The following is a 15705-nucleotide window of genomic DNA, read 5'->3' on the forward strand; positions in this document are numbered from 1 at the left end:
ACTCGTATACAGTCCTAATTAGGTACCAGTGAAGATTCTAGAATGAGCATGAAGTCAGGTCAGAGACCGCGTAGACCTGACGTAGAACATTATTCACTATTCCTTACTACTAACAATTTTCTCCCTCTACTTAGAAATTGTCAATCGGGTAACTAGACCACATAGAGGAGGTTAAACAAATTACACATTCTTAGTTTTGTCTTAGAATTCACAGCAGCGTTATACGCAGTTCTATTAAAGCTGACGTCGTCACTTATCTATATATTAATATGACAATATATTTTATGCTAGCATAATAAACAAATATACTTTAACGACTTTAGAACGAACAAACATTGTTATAAAATAGCATTGATTAGGTTTATACTCAAAGCTATAGTAATTTTAATCTAATCTAAAGTTTAATTACTTATTTGTACACGACATAAAAACTCTTTTGTATTCATTTTAATTTCCAATACGTTACGCATTCATTTGTTTTATTAATAAAAATATTAGACAGATGTGGAAATACCATTATTTTATTTACAACCACAATTCAACTGTTTTTACACATATGTACCTAATTCGATTTAACAATATGTCGTACATATTAACGAGAAGATATTAATTATTAGATAAATAAGTTAATATCGTATATGTTTCAGATAGTTTACGTTTCGGATGGCCAGTCTCGCGAGGCGGCCGACGCTTGGCCCTTTGTATAAACCCTCGTTAGCGACGCCACTTCAAAGCCAACAAAGGCAACCTCCCGCTATTGCAGGTATGTGCTAACAGAAAGCTTTTATTGTTCTGTCTCTCTATTTAGTGATGGTTGCCAGTTCAATGTAATAATGTAGCAAAAGACTGACTGAAATGTCAGCGTCACAATGTATATTCTGTTCACAGTAAAATGATTTAGAAACGGGTCATACCTACTACTTCATCATGTTGAAAACATATGCTTCGTACAAACATGTTATTTTTATTGGAGGAGTATGTATGATATTAATATTTACTATATATTATATTAATAACTGGCTGTTCCCGCGAATTCGTCCGCGTGGAGTTTTTCTAAAATAAAAGGAGCCTTAGTTACTTCTTACTACATCAGCTAGCTGGTAAAAAAAGTTCGATCAAAATCGGTCCAGACATTTCAGAGATTAGTCGGACCAAACAGACCGGCAGACAGACAGACAAAAATTGTAAAACATGTTATTTTGGTGTATGTACTGTATTTATATTCATATGCATGTAATAAAAAACGATTATTTCAATATTACAAACAGACACTCCAATTTTATTTATATGTATAGATATGATAGGGGAAATACTACGTCGAAGCCTGAAGTTGAGAAATCAGTCAAGTACCTACATTGACGGCCTCGGTAGTTTAGCGCTGTCCCGGGTTTGATTCCTTCAAAAAAATCATTTACGAGTAAGATTGTCGTAATGGTCATACAAAAAATATGTATTTAAGTATTCTATAATTTAACTAGTAAGTAAGCACAGAAGCTCTGCTTGTGTGTGTATTATAAAAATAACCCAATACAAAAGTATTGGGTTATTTTTATTATTACAAAAATTTTTGGTTGTTCCGACAGTCTTCCTTGCTCACCAACGCGTCCCAGGGATATATTTAGAATAGAATAGAATAGAATAACATTTATTTCATAAAATATGCATTTATATGCAGACACATACAAGTATACTTCAATACGTAGGATTATAATGTAATTGATAAATATTTGAGTACGGTTGTCGAGACACAAAGCAAGATTTGTTCAACAGTCATGGAAGCTATTATCACAACAACTGTATTTGTATTTTTTTCTGTAGTAATAATACTATAAATATAGTATTATAAAGCCATACGATGGCAGAAAGTAGGGGATATGAGTTTTACTTAAGAAACAAAGTTTGGTAAAATTTAACAATTTGGACCTAGGTAAACCTTTCAACAGCGCTGACTAAACTTTCTGAAGTTAATGTTCTTATTGAAAAATTTTACGAGCCAAACTTTTGACGAGTAAATTGCTACAATACTCGAAACTTTGGAGTCTAATTTAAAAACGTCCACCTGGTAGTCTGCGAAATGAACTTCCCTCATTAAAAGTTTCCCCAGTGTAAACTTTATAAGATATTATTTAAAATTATATTGTAAAAGATAAGAAATAGTTACTCTCTACTTTTACACTTACGTCATGATTACTAAACGGAAGTCAAAGTATTTTAATTTTATTAATAGTTAATATTAATAATTTTATTATCAGATATAGTACAAAAACATGTTTTTAACACTTATTCAGATTACCTATTGAATATTATAAAAATATTGAACTAAAATATAAATCAACAATTTGTTAATAAAATTATGGGTATAAAGTGTTTATATGGATGGATGGATGATAATGGAATACCGGTATTCGCATGAAGTCAGGTACTACTGGTATCATGACGATAGGCTGACTATCCTGACTTTTTCATCAGTATATGATGCAGTCAGGTCAGTCAGTTCTTTATAGAAAATTCTACAGCGAATTAACCATAATAGTTTCCAGAGGGGAACCGCGTATAGGTCGACCTGTTATGTTTCATTGACAAAGGGACATAGACCCCGTTAGTAACAATACCCTTTACTCCATATAATTTTGGTACCTACTCGTCGAAATGGAAACAAAAACGGATCACCTACAGATATTATTAAAGCAGATTAAACGATCAAATAGCGACGAGAAAAGGCATAAATAGTACGTGGACCGTGAAATTTAATAAAACCTTTGTGACGGAAAAAAGCTATTTTCTTCAGACAACCCTTACCATAGAATACGCATTAACTTTATTAGCACAGAATACATTGGCGTTAGTTGATGAATATTGAACGATTTCGCTAAGAGCATCTCCGCTTAGGAGCCGTAAGCGTTTATAAGCTTCGGCATAAGTATCTATTATTTCCGAGGCAATTATGTTCAGGGCTGCTTGTACTTACAGATAGGTTTGTGGAGAATCAGCGAGTGCGCTGAATTGCTCGATGAGTCCCGAATAATTTATTAGGTACCCACATAATTACCTGCGTCCGTACGTCGACAACTCCGGGACAAAAAGTTATTTATTTGTGGAAACAGCCCTATTCATAAACCTCGTATGGGATATTAATCAGTAATATTTTCTGTAGCTTGCATCTAATTATATAGGTGAAACTATTAATTTTATTCTTTTATACTCTAGTGTAAAAAGACGAGCAGAAAAATAAATTGAAATCTGTATATCGTATAGATTTTAATACGGAGTAAGAAGTTCATTTAAATATGTTAGGAGCTTGACTGGGAACTTTAGTTTTCTCGGCTCTATACGCACAATGGGTCAAATGAGAGACTAAATGCGGAAAATAAAGTCAATGCATATTATATCATTTTCTTTTTCCTAACTGGCATGGTAAACGTGCTGACAGACCACCATATAGAAAGTGGCAATCTTCGCATCAATGAACGGCACTACGGACATCATGGCATCAAGTGACATCCGTGGAGCCCTATGCGTTGCCATTCCAGAGGATTAATTTATTTGTTTCAGGCTACTAATGACCCATATTATAAATACCTTATAGAGTAACATACATAAGTTATAATAATATAAACCGTAATTGTGGTCACAGCACTGACGACGGCAATCTGCCACCGTAGCGCCCATACGGGCGGTGTATGCCCATTATTCCTTCTTCATGTAGGATTAATACCTGATACCTCCGAAACCAATTATTTTATACAAGAATATGACAATAAAATATACTACAATATCTCATAATTGCAACCGATTACTGACATCTATAGAACCTTATAATAGCACGCTCAATGCGCCCACTCTTGTAATATGGAGATCTTGATCCACAATATCGAGTAAATTTACTATCATATCTACAACTAGTAAATTTATTAATCTATACCTATCAAACTAAGATACCTAGAATGGTTACTGATAGTAAACGGTTACCGTAGCCTGCACTGTAAATACAGTATAGCATGCATAGCATTTTTATTGAGCTTACTTATATCTATCAGATTTCACATTATTTTGACCGGATACCTAATTAACTATTTTCTGTCCATGGAAATACGAAATCGATAATTAAGAGGACAGTACCATCTGATTCAATCCGAATTGCCACTAAAATAGACACAATTATCGAAAATTGAGAAAATAAGGTGAGAGGGTAAAAGAGATATAAAACCGATATAGTTTGTGTGCGAGAGAGATAAAAGCTTTAGCGTAATCCTCGCCGGCAAAACTCACAGGCAGACTTAGGAAATGAAAGGCTCCCAAACCCAAATTCATTAATGTTATCGTGTTTGCCATCCTAACACTTGCACTAGAGTTCACGATAACTCGTACAAAATTGAAGCGTGTTTCAATTCGCTGTTGTGAGCTGTTCAAAGATCATAAACCTGATTTCAGCTAATATAAAATTTCATGTAGGTCAAAAATTCAATTATATTACTAAACAATATAAATTAATAGAGTTCAGAACATATGCTTACTTCCATACCATGCCATGTGCTGCTGATATCCAACAATTTTGACAAGTGTATCCAGATTTCAGGAGCCATTAACATCAGTAAGTAAATCTTTTAGTAGTCTAGGTAGTAGAAGAGGTTGTTCATAATTTGAAATACTTATTGTTCACCTGACAAAAATGTCTACGAAAATACAGGTAAAACATAATATTTCAATTTACGTTCTCAGCACGATTCACCATAGGATATAAAGTAGGCACCTATATCCACTTTCCGAATATCAGATCTCATTTCAGACAGGGGTTTCACACATCGTCCCTCAATAGTTCGAGAAAATTGAAAAGAAGTCTGTTGATAAAAGTTGAGTTGAATACTATACTTGTCAAGCGTGCTTGCATTACTCTACATATTAACATAACATATATACGTGTATATATAGTATACATTTAACATTTATTTAGTAAACATTTGTTTTATTTTAAAACTTCTTACAACACAATTGACAATAGTGATTGTATCTATAAAACGACACTGTATCTGCCAAAATATTACCATTTGAGAAGAATTCTTAAGATACTGATGGTAGGTACTGACTTACAAGTGTGCTCATTTTATTATTTTAGTTGCCCATATAGACCAGTGCCACTTTTTTTTGTTTTTTTAATATTTGAACCATTAGAGATAAGATACGTATATTAAAATAAACATTACTGGGTAAACAACCACATAAAAACATTCTGTGTGTTAAATAGCAATAAAATTATTAGGCTCTGTCCTAATCTTTCATTATTTATGGTGGCTCTTAAGAGATAAAAATAAAGGTATCTCGACATATTAGCATAATTCTCCTGAACCGAAACACCTGTCTCTTTCAGGGCACACAAATCTAGGTAACAAACCACAAATACAAGTAATTCGTTACATACACAGGAACTAGTGCGTCGTACTATGTAAATATGTATACTATATATACTATTTGGATATAGCAACATCTATATAAATGTGCTAAATGTTACATCAGCTAGTACATATGGCTATGATAACCCTTTTGCACTCATTTATATACCTACGAGAAACATGTCTACATTGTCAAATATTGATCGTTGTAATTATACTTCAATAAATTATTATATTATACTTTCTCCTGCATATTTAATTTAATTGACTATTCTCCTTGCAATTTATTAATATTTTATTACAGTTTAAACCTTCAATGGTCTTCCACGAATATTCCAAGAATAAAAATTAGCCCAATCGGTTCAGCCGTTCTCGAGTTTTACCGAGAATAACGAACAGCAGTTCATTTTAAGAAGATACATAGATAGCGCATACTTGTGAAACTTGTGTAGTTAATAAGAAAGTAGTATCCTATTATAATCACAATACACTACACAATACTACAATTAGGCTTACGGCATGAAAATATCCATTATTTGAGAATACTTTGTTAACATTAAAGTAAAAACTTATAAAATAGACAATATTATTTTATGTCTTTTTATCAATTAAACTAGCATAATAGAATATAATAATAAACTAATCTGTTAGTCTAGCTTTAGGTCTGTTTGTTGACTATGACACCATCATCCCCAGAGACATATTGCACTTGGTAACATAACGCAATGTTCTTGTTTAATTAACAGCCTTGTTGAATATTCATATTATTTCTATGTACATTTTATTAGATTAAAACCATTCGAGTTCGAGAATGTTTGCTTTTACATCAGATGTTTGTATTCAGTTAGCTAAGTGCCGCTTTAGGGCACGCGTTGCAAACGCAACTAGCTACTCGTTACGCCCTCTCAACAAACCCACTCATACCATATTGCTTTAAATTTACATATTACTATAAGATTTTTTGGGCCTGAAGTTAGGATATCAATTTAATAAATCTGTTTACGGCAACATATCTACAATATATAGCAAGCCCAATTTGATTTAAAAATATACAAAAATCCTATTTATTTAGTTTTCATTAAACTGCCATTTACTGACGTAATTAATATTTATAAGAGAATATGCTAGATCAGAGAGTGTTTTAGTTTACGATAATTTGTTAGATAAAAGAAAAGTCAGCATGTTATTATATGTTTTCTAGTACAAAAATATTATGCACTAAACTTTGCTCCCACCGCTTTCAAATGTTGTTCCGGCTGATAACTCGAATCCACCAACAAAGGTTTAGAGCCTGATATTGCTAAAATGAAGCTCAGGTTAAGCTCAAGTTTGCTTTGCCGATAGTTACTCAGTACCTTTCCACTGTAAAGTGATCTGCGACTATGCTTCACATTCCTTTTACGAGAAGAAGTATCGATGTTATTGATCAGAATACGGCCATAGCTCTACCAACGCTGGTGTTTCGCAATCGCTTTGTAACTAAGTACTCCAGCTTCCTCGTACTTTTATGTCCATTTTGTCTAATACTATGTATATACTATGAATTGTATCTACTTTCGTTTTGGTGGAAGTACGTAATAAAATTAGTGCATTAGCTACCCAATAGCCGAAGAATAAAGCATAGAGGTTTAATGGGACTAATTGTGTTAACGCATTTTGAACGTTATAGCTAATTTTTTTCATAAATTCTTAAAGTACTTGTTGTATCTATCAAGTACAATCAATATATACCACCACAAGAAGTAATAAAAAATATATGAAATTTAACAGTTGATTTGAAATGGTGGTATGACTGTTTTCTCTTTTGCATTGAAATTGAATATTAGACGGGCAAAAATATCACCCCCATCTCATAGAGTTTTATATATAAAATATAAAATTGAACTATAGCTCATTGCTAAATACACTACAATGGCAACGTTAAAGAAAATGTGATTCTATATAATCATTCAGATTGTAGTCATCTTTCGATACACGGACGTTGAAAAACTACTCTATTTCTTATGATTCTTTTTGTATTAGTTAGAGGTTTCTCCTGTAATTCTTACTTAGTAATTAAACGTAATAGTAACTCAAATGTTAGCATAGATGGTTTACTAGAGTCGACTTTAACTATCGATGTCATTATGATATCTAAAAATACTTACTTACCATTGTCTCTTAGATTATTTTTTTAGTTTGATATAGTCGTTTCCTTCATTGAATAGTCAATCAGAAGAATGTTGACACAATGATTTTTTTATGCCGGCAAGATTTAGAGTCACTACTAATATAGTAATGGTTAACCACGACTTACGCCCAAGAGGGGTGTATGTCGTGGTTAACCATTACACTACGACGTTAAACACAATATTGAAGAAAGAAAATATTGTGTATATTTATAACATTACTAGAATTTACATTGAAAACCCTTATGAGGTCATGTATCATGACTAGATTATGGGTGAGTATCATGACGACAAATTAGTTGTAATTATATATATTCAGTCCATTCAATTATTTTAAACACAATAAAATAGAATTATAATTACATACTAATTCATTTCAAATTCCTGCAAAATTTATTACGTAGGCCTCCTAAGTGGTGAGTTGTACCCACGGTCAAACTAGAAACTTTGTTTTCACTTTGCCCATCCTTACAAAGTTAAATTAGAGGTACTGGGACTGAAAATTGACGTACATTGTTGAAACCTGAAAGTTGAAAATTTGGTATAAACTCCTTTAAAATTAGTTTCTCTAACTAGATAATACGTACTTGCTTATTGGAGTAGCAATTCTTCCAATTGTAAAATTTATTTATAGTGTATATATATCTTTTAAAATTTATGTTCATTTTGCACTAATATTTTATAACAGTGTACCCGAATTTAATGGACTAAAACTGTAACGGAAGCGCCGCACTATTACAGTGAATAACACTTCCGGATGATTTTAAAATATTTGTCGCTAAAGAAGAAAACATAGGAAGTTCATTAAATTCCCGAGCATGGTTATAAAATATTATTTATATTTGTTAAACTATTCGATACTTAGTTTTTGACATGAGAAAAAGAAACAATCTGTATATTAAATAAAAATTGGCACCTGAATGGAAATCACTCATCATATAATTTATATATAAGATCCTCTAATTAATATAATTGTCCATAATAATACAACAACAATAATAACAATAAAATCATTATTGTCATATCAATTATATTATAATTGATATGACAAAAAGACAGACGATTTTTTATCTTGGTGAATTTCAATGTTTCATACATTATTCCCAGTCAAGAGTAGTTAGTTTAAAAGTGCACATTTGAATAAATGTATTATGATATTAAAATCTGAATTTAATAAACTGTAAAAATGATTTTTTATATTTTTTATTAAAAATAAATAGTTTATTGATGCCATATTTATTTAAATTGACCTACATTGTTGAAACCTGAAAGTTGAAAATTTGGTATAAATTCCTTTAAAATTAGTTTCTCTAACTAGATAATACGTACTTGCTTATTGGAGTAGCAATTCTTGCAATTGTTAAATTTATTTATGGTATACATACATTTTACTGTTTTTTCTCGAGAAACATGCTTGTTCGTCTCAAGCAAGTCAGGTCAACTATAGCCTGACTTTTGCTTGAGACAAACTGTAACAACTTTTAAATCATATAGTAAAAAACTTAGTTACTTAGAACGATAAACTTAGTTTAATAAATATCAATCGATTAAACAACGCAAAATGAAGTAAACCAAACGCAAGTAACTTGAATTTAGTTACTGACGTTTGTGTCATGAGATAATAAAAAAAACATGAACGTATATAACGGGATCCTGAATCAATGAATAAATAAAATATTTTTTATATTGTACTCATCAATACTTTTCATTTGATAGCTGCCTGTAACACAGGATACATTACATACAGACCCTTATAAAAAAATAATGCTCCATCTAGCACAGTACCTGCTATATCGAATTTACGATGACATTATATAGGTAACTTATGTTTATGTTCGTCCCTGTTTTTCAATCTACCTCTTTACCTTTTTTTTTATTATTAAAACTAAGTGACCAGTCTATAAAAAAGTTCTAAATAGATCTCTATGGAATTTTACATACTTATTTTTATACTTCATTTAATGTGCCTTTGAATATGCGAAATACATAATACATTTTTGACTTTATGATTTGAAAATAATACTTACTACTCCGACTAAGACCGTAATGATCATAGTTCGACAACGACATCGTTCGACGAGTATCACAGTCTATATACTCGTACATATAATAATTTTTTAAGATTAAATGACAACATAAGTAATGCTTCATGTTACATTGTTATTTATTGCTGGCTATTAATAAATTAATTATAAATTAGGACATCATAATACTATATAATGAAGGTTACTAAAACTTTATATAATATTTCTAATATATATACATAAAATCAATGTAGACACAACCAAATAAATCTTTTGATTCACTCACCCCGTCTGCTTTGCTATGTTGGTAAAATGCAGTATAAAATCTGGAGATGTCGAAGGCTACCTTAATCTCAACAGCAATAGGCTGGGACTACCCCATCGAAAATTATACAATTTATTTTTATGGAATCGGAAAATATGTGGAAAAACCTCCGCTGAGTATCATGCAGTTTGAACTTTAATTAATAATCACAGAAAAGGTAACTAACAATATACATATGGTTTTTAAGGTATTCACCATGAGATTTATTTCTTTCAAACTATAATATCACGACTCCTACAATAGATGTGGTCAATGCCTCTGGCAATTTTTGACAGTAAAAAGATATATTAAAAAATTTACATATTATACTGCGTGTATTCGAATGCAACTGCAAGGCGAGCCACTCAATAAAAATACAAAATATATATATATATATATATATATATATATATATATATATATATATACATATGCCTATATTTATAATCCAATGTCATTAATATGTCATATCGAAAATAAATGCAGTATTGAACGAGAGTCCACCATTGCAATAATGTATGCCGGTGTTCTATCATGCAAATAGATCTCATTCTGCTGTCCGCGGCGCTTATTATGATATATCGATGCTTATGCTATTTCCTAGTATTGAATTTAATATATATAAATAATCACAAGGAATAACAAGTATCTATAATAATAGGTATATTTAAATTATATCGATTTTATTTTTAGTATGAAAACATAATTACGATACATTTTTACGAACAAACTAAATGGTAAGGAACTTACGTACCTACTGAATTAGATAAGAACCTGAATATCGAAATATTAAGTAATTCACATAAATACAATGTGATATCAAACATGAGAAGGTAATATTGTCTTAAATTGCAAGAACATACTCATATAAGCATCTCTATTATTTGTGCTACCAAATATATGTTTAGATTTTAATGGACTTAAAAGTGTACACCACCCTACTCCTCAAGAAAAACAGCATATAGAAGATACCGACAAAAGACATCAGACGGTACGAACCGTCTGATGTCGTTTGTAAATAACAGTTACCCATTATCAATCGGACGGGTTCGTAAGTACGTAACTAGGTGGGTGAGTTTCACAAGTAACTTTACCTACGTAACTGAATAGATAACAAAGATTTCCAAGACAGCAAAATTTTAAGTTATTCGAGAATTTCATAGAATTTTAGTTTTTACTGGGTAAGAAAGTAGGTACAGTACATATCTGTACAATTTCTCTTAGTAATAATCTCTGATATTTCTTACTAAATTCTTAAGGTATTAGGGTAGCATATCTTTTGTTTTGCAACTACCTATAATTATTACATAATACCCGATTACTTAGTTACATTTGTATACTAAACCCAGAAGGTTAAAAATAAGTAGATATAGATTGATTTTAGCATGTAAATATAAAAGATTTAAATAAAACAGTGCATAGAAAACAGGGATTACCTTTATTCTTATGGTTCTTATGTTGAAGTAACAGTTATGTACGTACATAAAGTTCATCAAGCAAAAACATCACTATTTCTCATAGAAGTTGTAGTCTAATATAAACCTAACTATTTACAAGTATAAAATTCACTACATTCAACTCACATTGCTGATAAAACACCTTTATCAGCTTGTTCATAAACTTTTCACTAAACTTTTTATAAGTCTAACACGGATTTTAGATAAGAAAATGACAGTTTATCATGTTTTCTTAGTCTTCTGATCATCGGTTGGACCTGAAATAAAAAATACCGTTTAAGATTCCATACTAATATTATTAAGGAAAGTTTCTGTCTGTCTATTAATTCACTAATCATGATTAAACTATACTAACTAAATCCTAATGAAATTTTATATGAATATATAAATTAAATTAATTAATTAATATAAATTATCTATACGAGTATGTCACGGTGGATATAGATAATATTTTCTTTCAAAAAGCAGCAATATTCATGGATAGCTACTAGTTTATTAAGTACAATATACGAGGTAGTTTTTAGTAATCTTTAAGAATCAAACTTACGAATATTCGTACGTTTGATTCTTAAAGTTTACCAAAAATTAGAGAGTAACAAAAAGGACTACGTGAACATAACTCTAATAAAATCTTAAATTTTATGAAATGGTAATAACTATGACTATTGATTACCTTTTTATGCCTTCGCGTTTTAACTATTTACCATAAAATTTTGCACACTCGTAGTATTCAAGACTATGATTATATTATCTTAAATTCTATTATTATATATCACGTATATATTGTTTATAAAGCATGAAAATAATCTCAATCTAAAACACTACGAGTGTCCTTAATTTTATAGCAAACAGATGAGCCGCGGCATAAGAAGGTATAAAAAGGTAACCACAATGAAAGTCGCAGACAGAAACTAGTATTACCATAATTACTTACCAATGTCTATAAAATATACAATGAAGCAACGCTAAAGCGCCGACGTGCGTGGTACCGCGCTGGGGACCTATAACAACAAACACATATCAGCATTACACGCTCAGGGCCTCCTTTAGAGACTATAATGCCTCAAGCGAAAAGTTTATAACACCCGAGGTTAGGTACCACGGGCATAAAGTTTTCGCTTGAGGTTTTTATCGTTTATTACATTACTCAAACCAAAATGATCCGATGTATAAATAAAAGAAGGAAACATGTATTAAAAAAATTATTGATATAATTATGTATTTAAATGATCACATTAACACTAATTTTTAGTACCTAAGTAGTAACTGTCGCCTGTTTATACGAAGATCGGTAAATCGTCCTGTTAGCACATCTTTGCCGAATATAAGTAAATAAGGTTACCTTCTAACCAAAACATAGTCATTTACAAAGCGGACATTTAGTTTTCAAGGCAATATGCAAAATCAATATTGTTAAATCTTTTTGACAATTTATTAGCATAATATATTTTTTTTAAACATTCCTAATTATGTATTTATAGTATATCAACTTGCCCACAGCGTATAGTTTAATCATAACATGAATATAAAATACTTTAAATTATTTTTAAGTACGTGATTTAGATTAAACCCAATGACAATCGTATTGTTATTTTATACAGCTTCTGTTGTTTCTTGAAATATTTGAGGATATTTTTATTTGATTTTTAAATAAATACACACATAAATGGACAGATGAACAACGAAATAGCGTCAACGACAGAGAACATTAAAATATTTATTTCTGACACGTATTCACTACATTATGTGACAAGCGTCCCGGGAGCTCGTGACATCGGTAACCGGCGTGACATCGTGCGATAAGTATTGGTTCATTTCATGACAGAGGTAACGTAACATGAAATTCTATATCTAATTGAACCCTCTCCATTGATCGTGATCCCCCGATATTTGTAGCTATCGTAGAATATTCGTGAGTAAATATGTTATGAACTCGCAATATTATTGGGTACCATGATCTAAATAAAACTTGAATACCACTTATTGTATGTTTAAGTACATATAGTTTAAACGAATAAATTAAATATACTGTACAAATACGTAATGCGATGGACGGATAGAGTTACCAATAATAATATAAGCCTCAATTAATAACAATACATATACTCGGAAATATCATTTACATAAATTATTAATTTCATTGAAGTGCAACGTATAATTTGTACAAAATATAACTGTACTTGAAAAAAATATATTTAGAAAATGCATGCTTACCTTTTACACGTACCTTTTAGCCATGAAGCTACATGTTTCCGTTTTGAAAGTAATGGCAGTAAATTTAGAAGGTACGGAAGTATGACATCTTAGTCATTGCATAAGGAATAGAGACGTTACATTATATGGTCTACCGTTATTACTTTTCACAAGCAGGCCGTTAGCTTCTTCGCTATTATATTAATAAACAAACTCATATCTCAAACGATATAAAATAATTCTTCTTTGCATATATTCCTACTTCCTATTTTATTTTTCTTTTCATCATCTCTTCTATCGTCCTCTTTAAACTATCATTAAATGCATTTATAATTTAACCTAATTACCTGAGTTGGAGTCCCGGCTGCCCATGACTGGAGCAATCTGTGGTCGTTCCTCGTCGAGAAGAAGCACTCCGCTGGCCGACCATACCGATAGTACACGTGCCACACAGGTCACATTTAATCGACCCTACATAAAAAAATTGATAGATTATAATAAATACAGGTAATATGTCCAATTGTCCTAAAGTAAACTTCCTCAAAACGCCCCTAGTGTTTGAAATATATAGTTGATGGAAAAGGTTTGGTCGAAAAAAAACTACTGCTCTAAAAACATAAAAAACCTGTTGCTCTAAATATAGTCAGTTTAATATAATTGTTTAATGTCTACACCATAACAATCGTCTTGTTTTGCGTGACAAGAGAATACATTCGATTATAAAATATTGAATTTTTATATATCATAACTATTGGGAATTACTTTCTGTACATCTCTTTTTGTTTTTTGTTCACTCTTGCTGAGTGTAATTTCCAATTAAGTATCCCAGTAATTCCCAATATTTAGTTATAAAAAATAAAATCACTATGTTTTAGTTTACCTTCGGGAGAGTTTAATGCCAGAATTATGTCTTGTTTAATACTATTATTATTAGGATATTATTTTACAATAAAAATAGCCTCCGATTACAATAAAAATAGCCTTCGATCTTCTGGATAATAACTGTGCGTGAAATTCTAAAATATCTTTTTGTCTTACTTTTTTGATTACTCGGTGAAGAAACAAAAGAGCTAAGTATTGAATACTGTTTCATAACTTTATCGCAAGTATACATAAATGTATGTTATTTTATTGGACTTTTTCCTTATACTCGTTTATAACATCTGTAAACTACGCTACAAATATATATGTTTGAAATTTATAGATAGATTATATATATTAAGCAGTTACAGTAATAATACATGCACGAAATAAATAGATAATACTATATGGTTCCAAAAATATTTGACCCATATATCTATTGTTACTTTTATTATAATGTAATGATAGCTAAATTTTTCGTAATACAATTATTCTCATTATTACTAAATATATATAGGTATTATACAAACAATATTATATTGCTTGTAGAAGTAAAGTAATATTTTATATTATATTATATGTACTCTTAGAGTATATAATGAACATGAATATGTACTGCGTAACATGTTTCAAAAGCTTGTTTAATTGAGGTTATACCAACAAAACTCTTTTATAATACGACAGTACCTACCTGTGTTGATCGCTTTAGGACACAAATGTACTGGAAATACTTATAACATAGTTACTTATTTACGTACGTAACGTTCCAGCTACTGAAATGATCATGAAATATTTTGATATTCAAATATATACATCGTTCATATTTTTTCATTCGTATCGTATATAAATAAATAATATTTCTCTGTAGTAAGTATATTAAATATCTATACGAAAATACGATGTGTCACAAAAAGAATGATAAGAAAAAAAACATATTACTTACTTTGCGAAAATGTACAGACTGTACTCTTATAACAAGCTGGCTGAACGAGGATGATTTATTAGATTTCTCTTCTTCTGTACTAATGTTCAATTTATTTGCTATTTGCTCGGATCTCGGCGTGATGCGGGTGGCGCTTTCCTCCTTGTTTTTCCGATTGCTATAAATGTCGGGAATGCCCACTATGCCTTCGATATTGCCCGGAATGTCTATTACGTTGTCGGTCACCGGCTCTTCGAAGCCTGAGATTGCGTCCCATGGACTGAATATAATTCTATTTGCATCTTCCAGCGAAGTGTCAGTTATCACAGGTTTTTTTTGCACATACGATATGTCGTGCAGCGGGATATCGAGCCCTTTTACCTTTAAAC

The 15705-nt window shown here is 30.9% G+C and overlaps 1 protein-coding gene across 1 annotated transcript in view; it reads right to left on the bottom strand.

Annotated features, from left to right (window-relative positions):
- Nucleotides 1-11356: 11356 nt before the first annotated feature.
- The window catches only part of LOC131852517 (uncharacterized), a 38977-nt gene continuing 34628 nt past the window's right edge, over nt 11357-15705 (bottom strand). Inside the window, exons 6-9 of the mRNA XM_059203192.1 lie at nt 15338-15697; nt 13881-14004; nt 12275-12341; nt 11357-11597 (exon numbers count right to left, since the gene is read on the bottom strand). Coding sequence (XP_059059175.1) covers nt 11585-11597; nt 12275-12341; nt 13881-14004; nt 15338-15697 — 564 coding nt within the window. The 3' untranslated portion in view covers nt 11357-11584. The remainder of the gene's footprint in view (nt 11598-12274; nt 12342-13880; nt 14005-15337; nt 15698-15705) is intronic.

Source organism: Achroia grisella, unplaced genomic scaffold (assembly GCF_030625045.1).
Source record: "Achroia grisella isolate CSIRO2021 unplaced genomic scaffold, CSIRO_AGI_Agris_v1 utg1179, whole genome shotgun sequence".
In the NCBI taxonomy this organism is placed as follows: Eukaryota; Metazoa; Arthropoda; class Insecta; order Lepidoptera; family Pyralidae; genus Achroia; species Achroia grisella.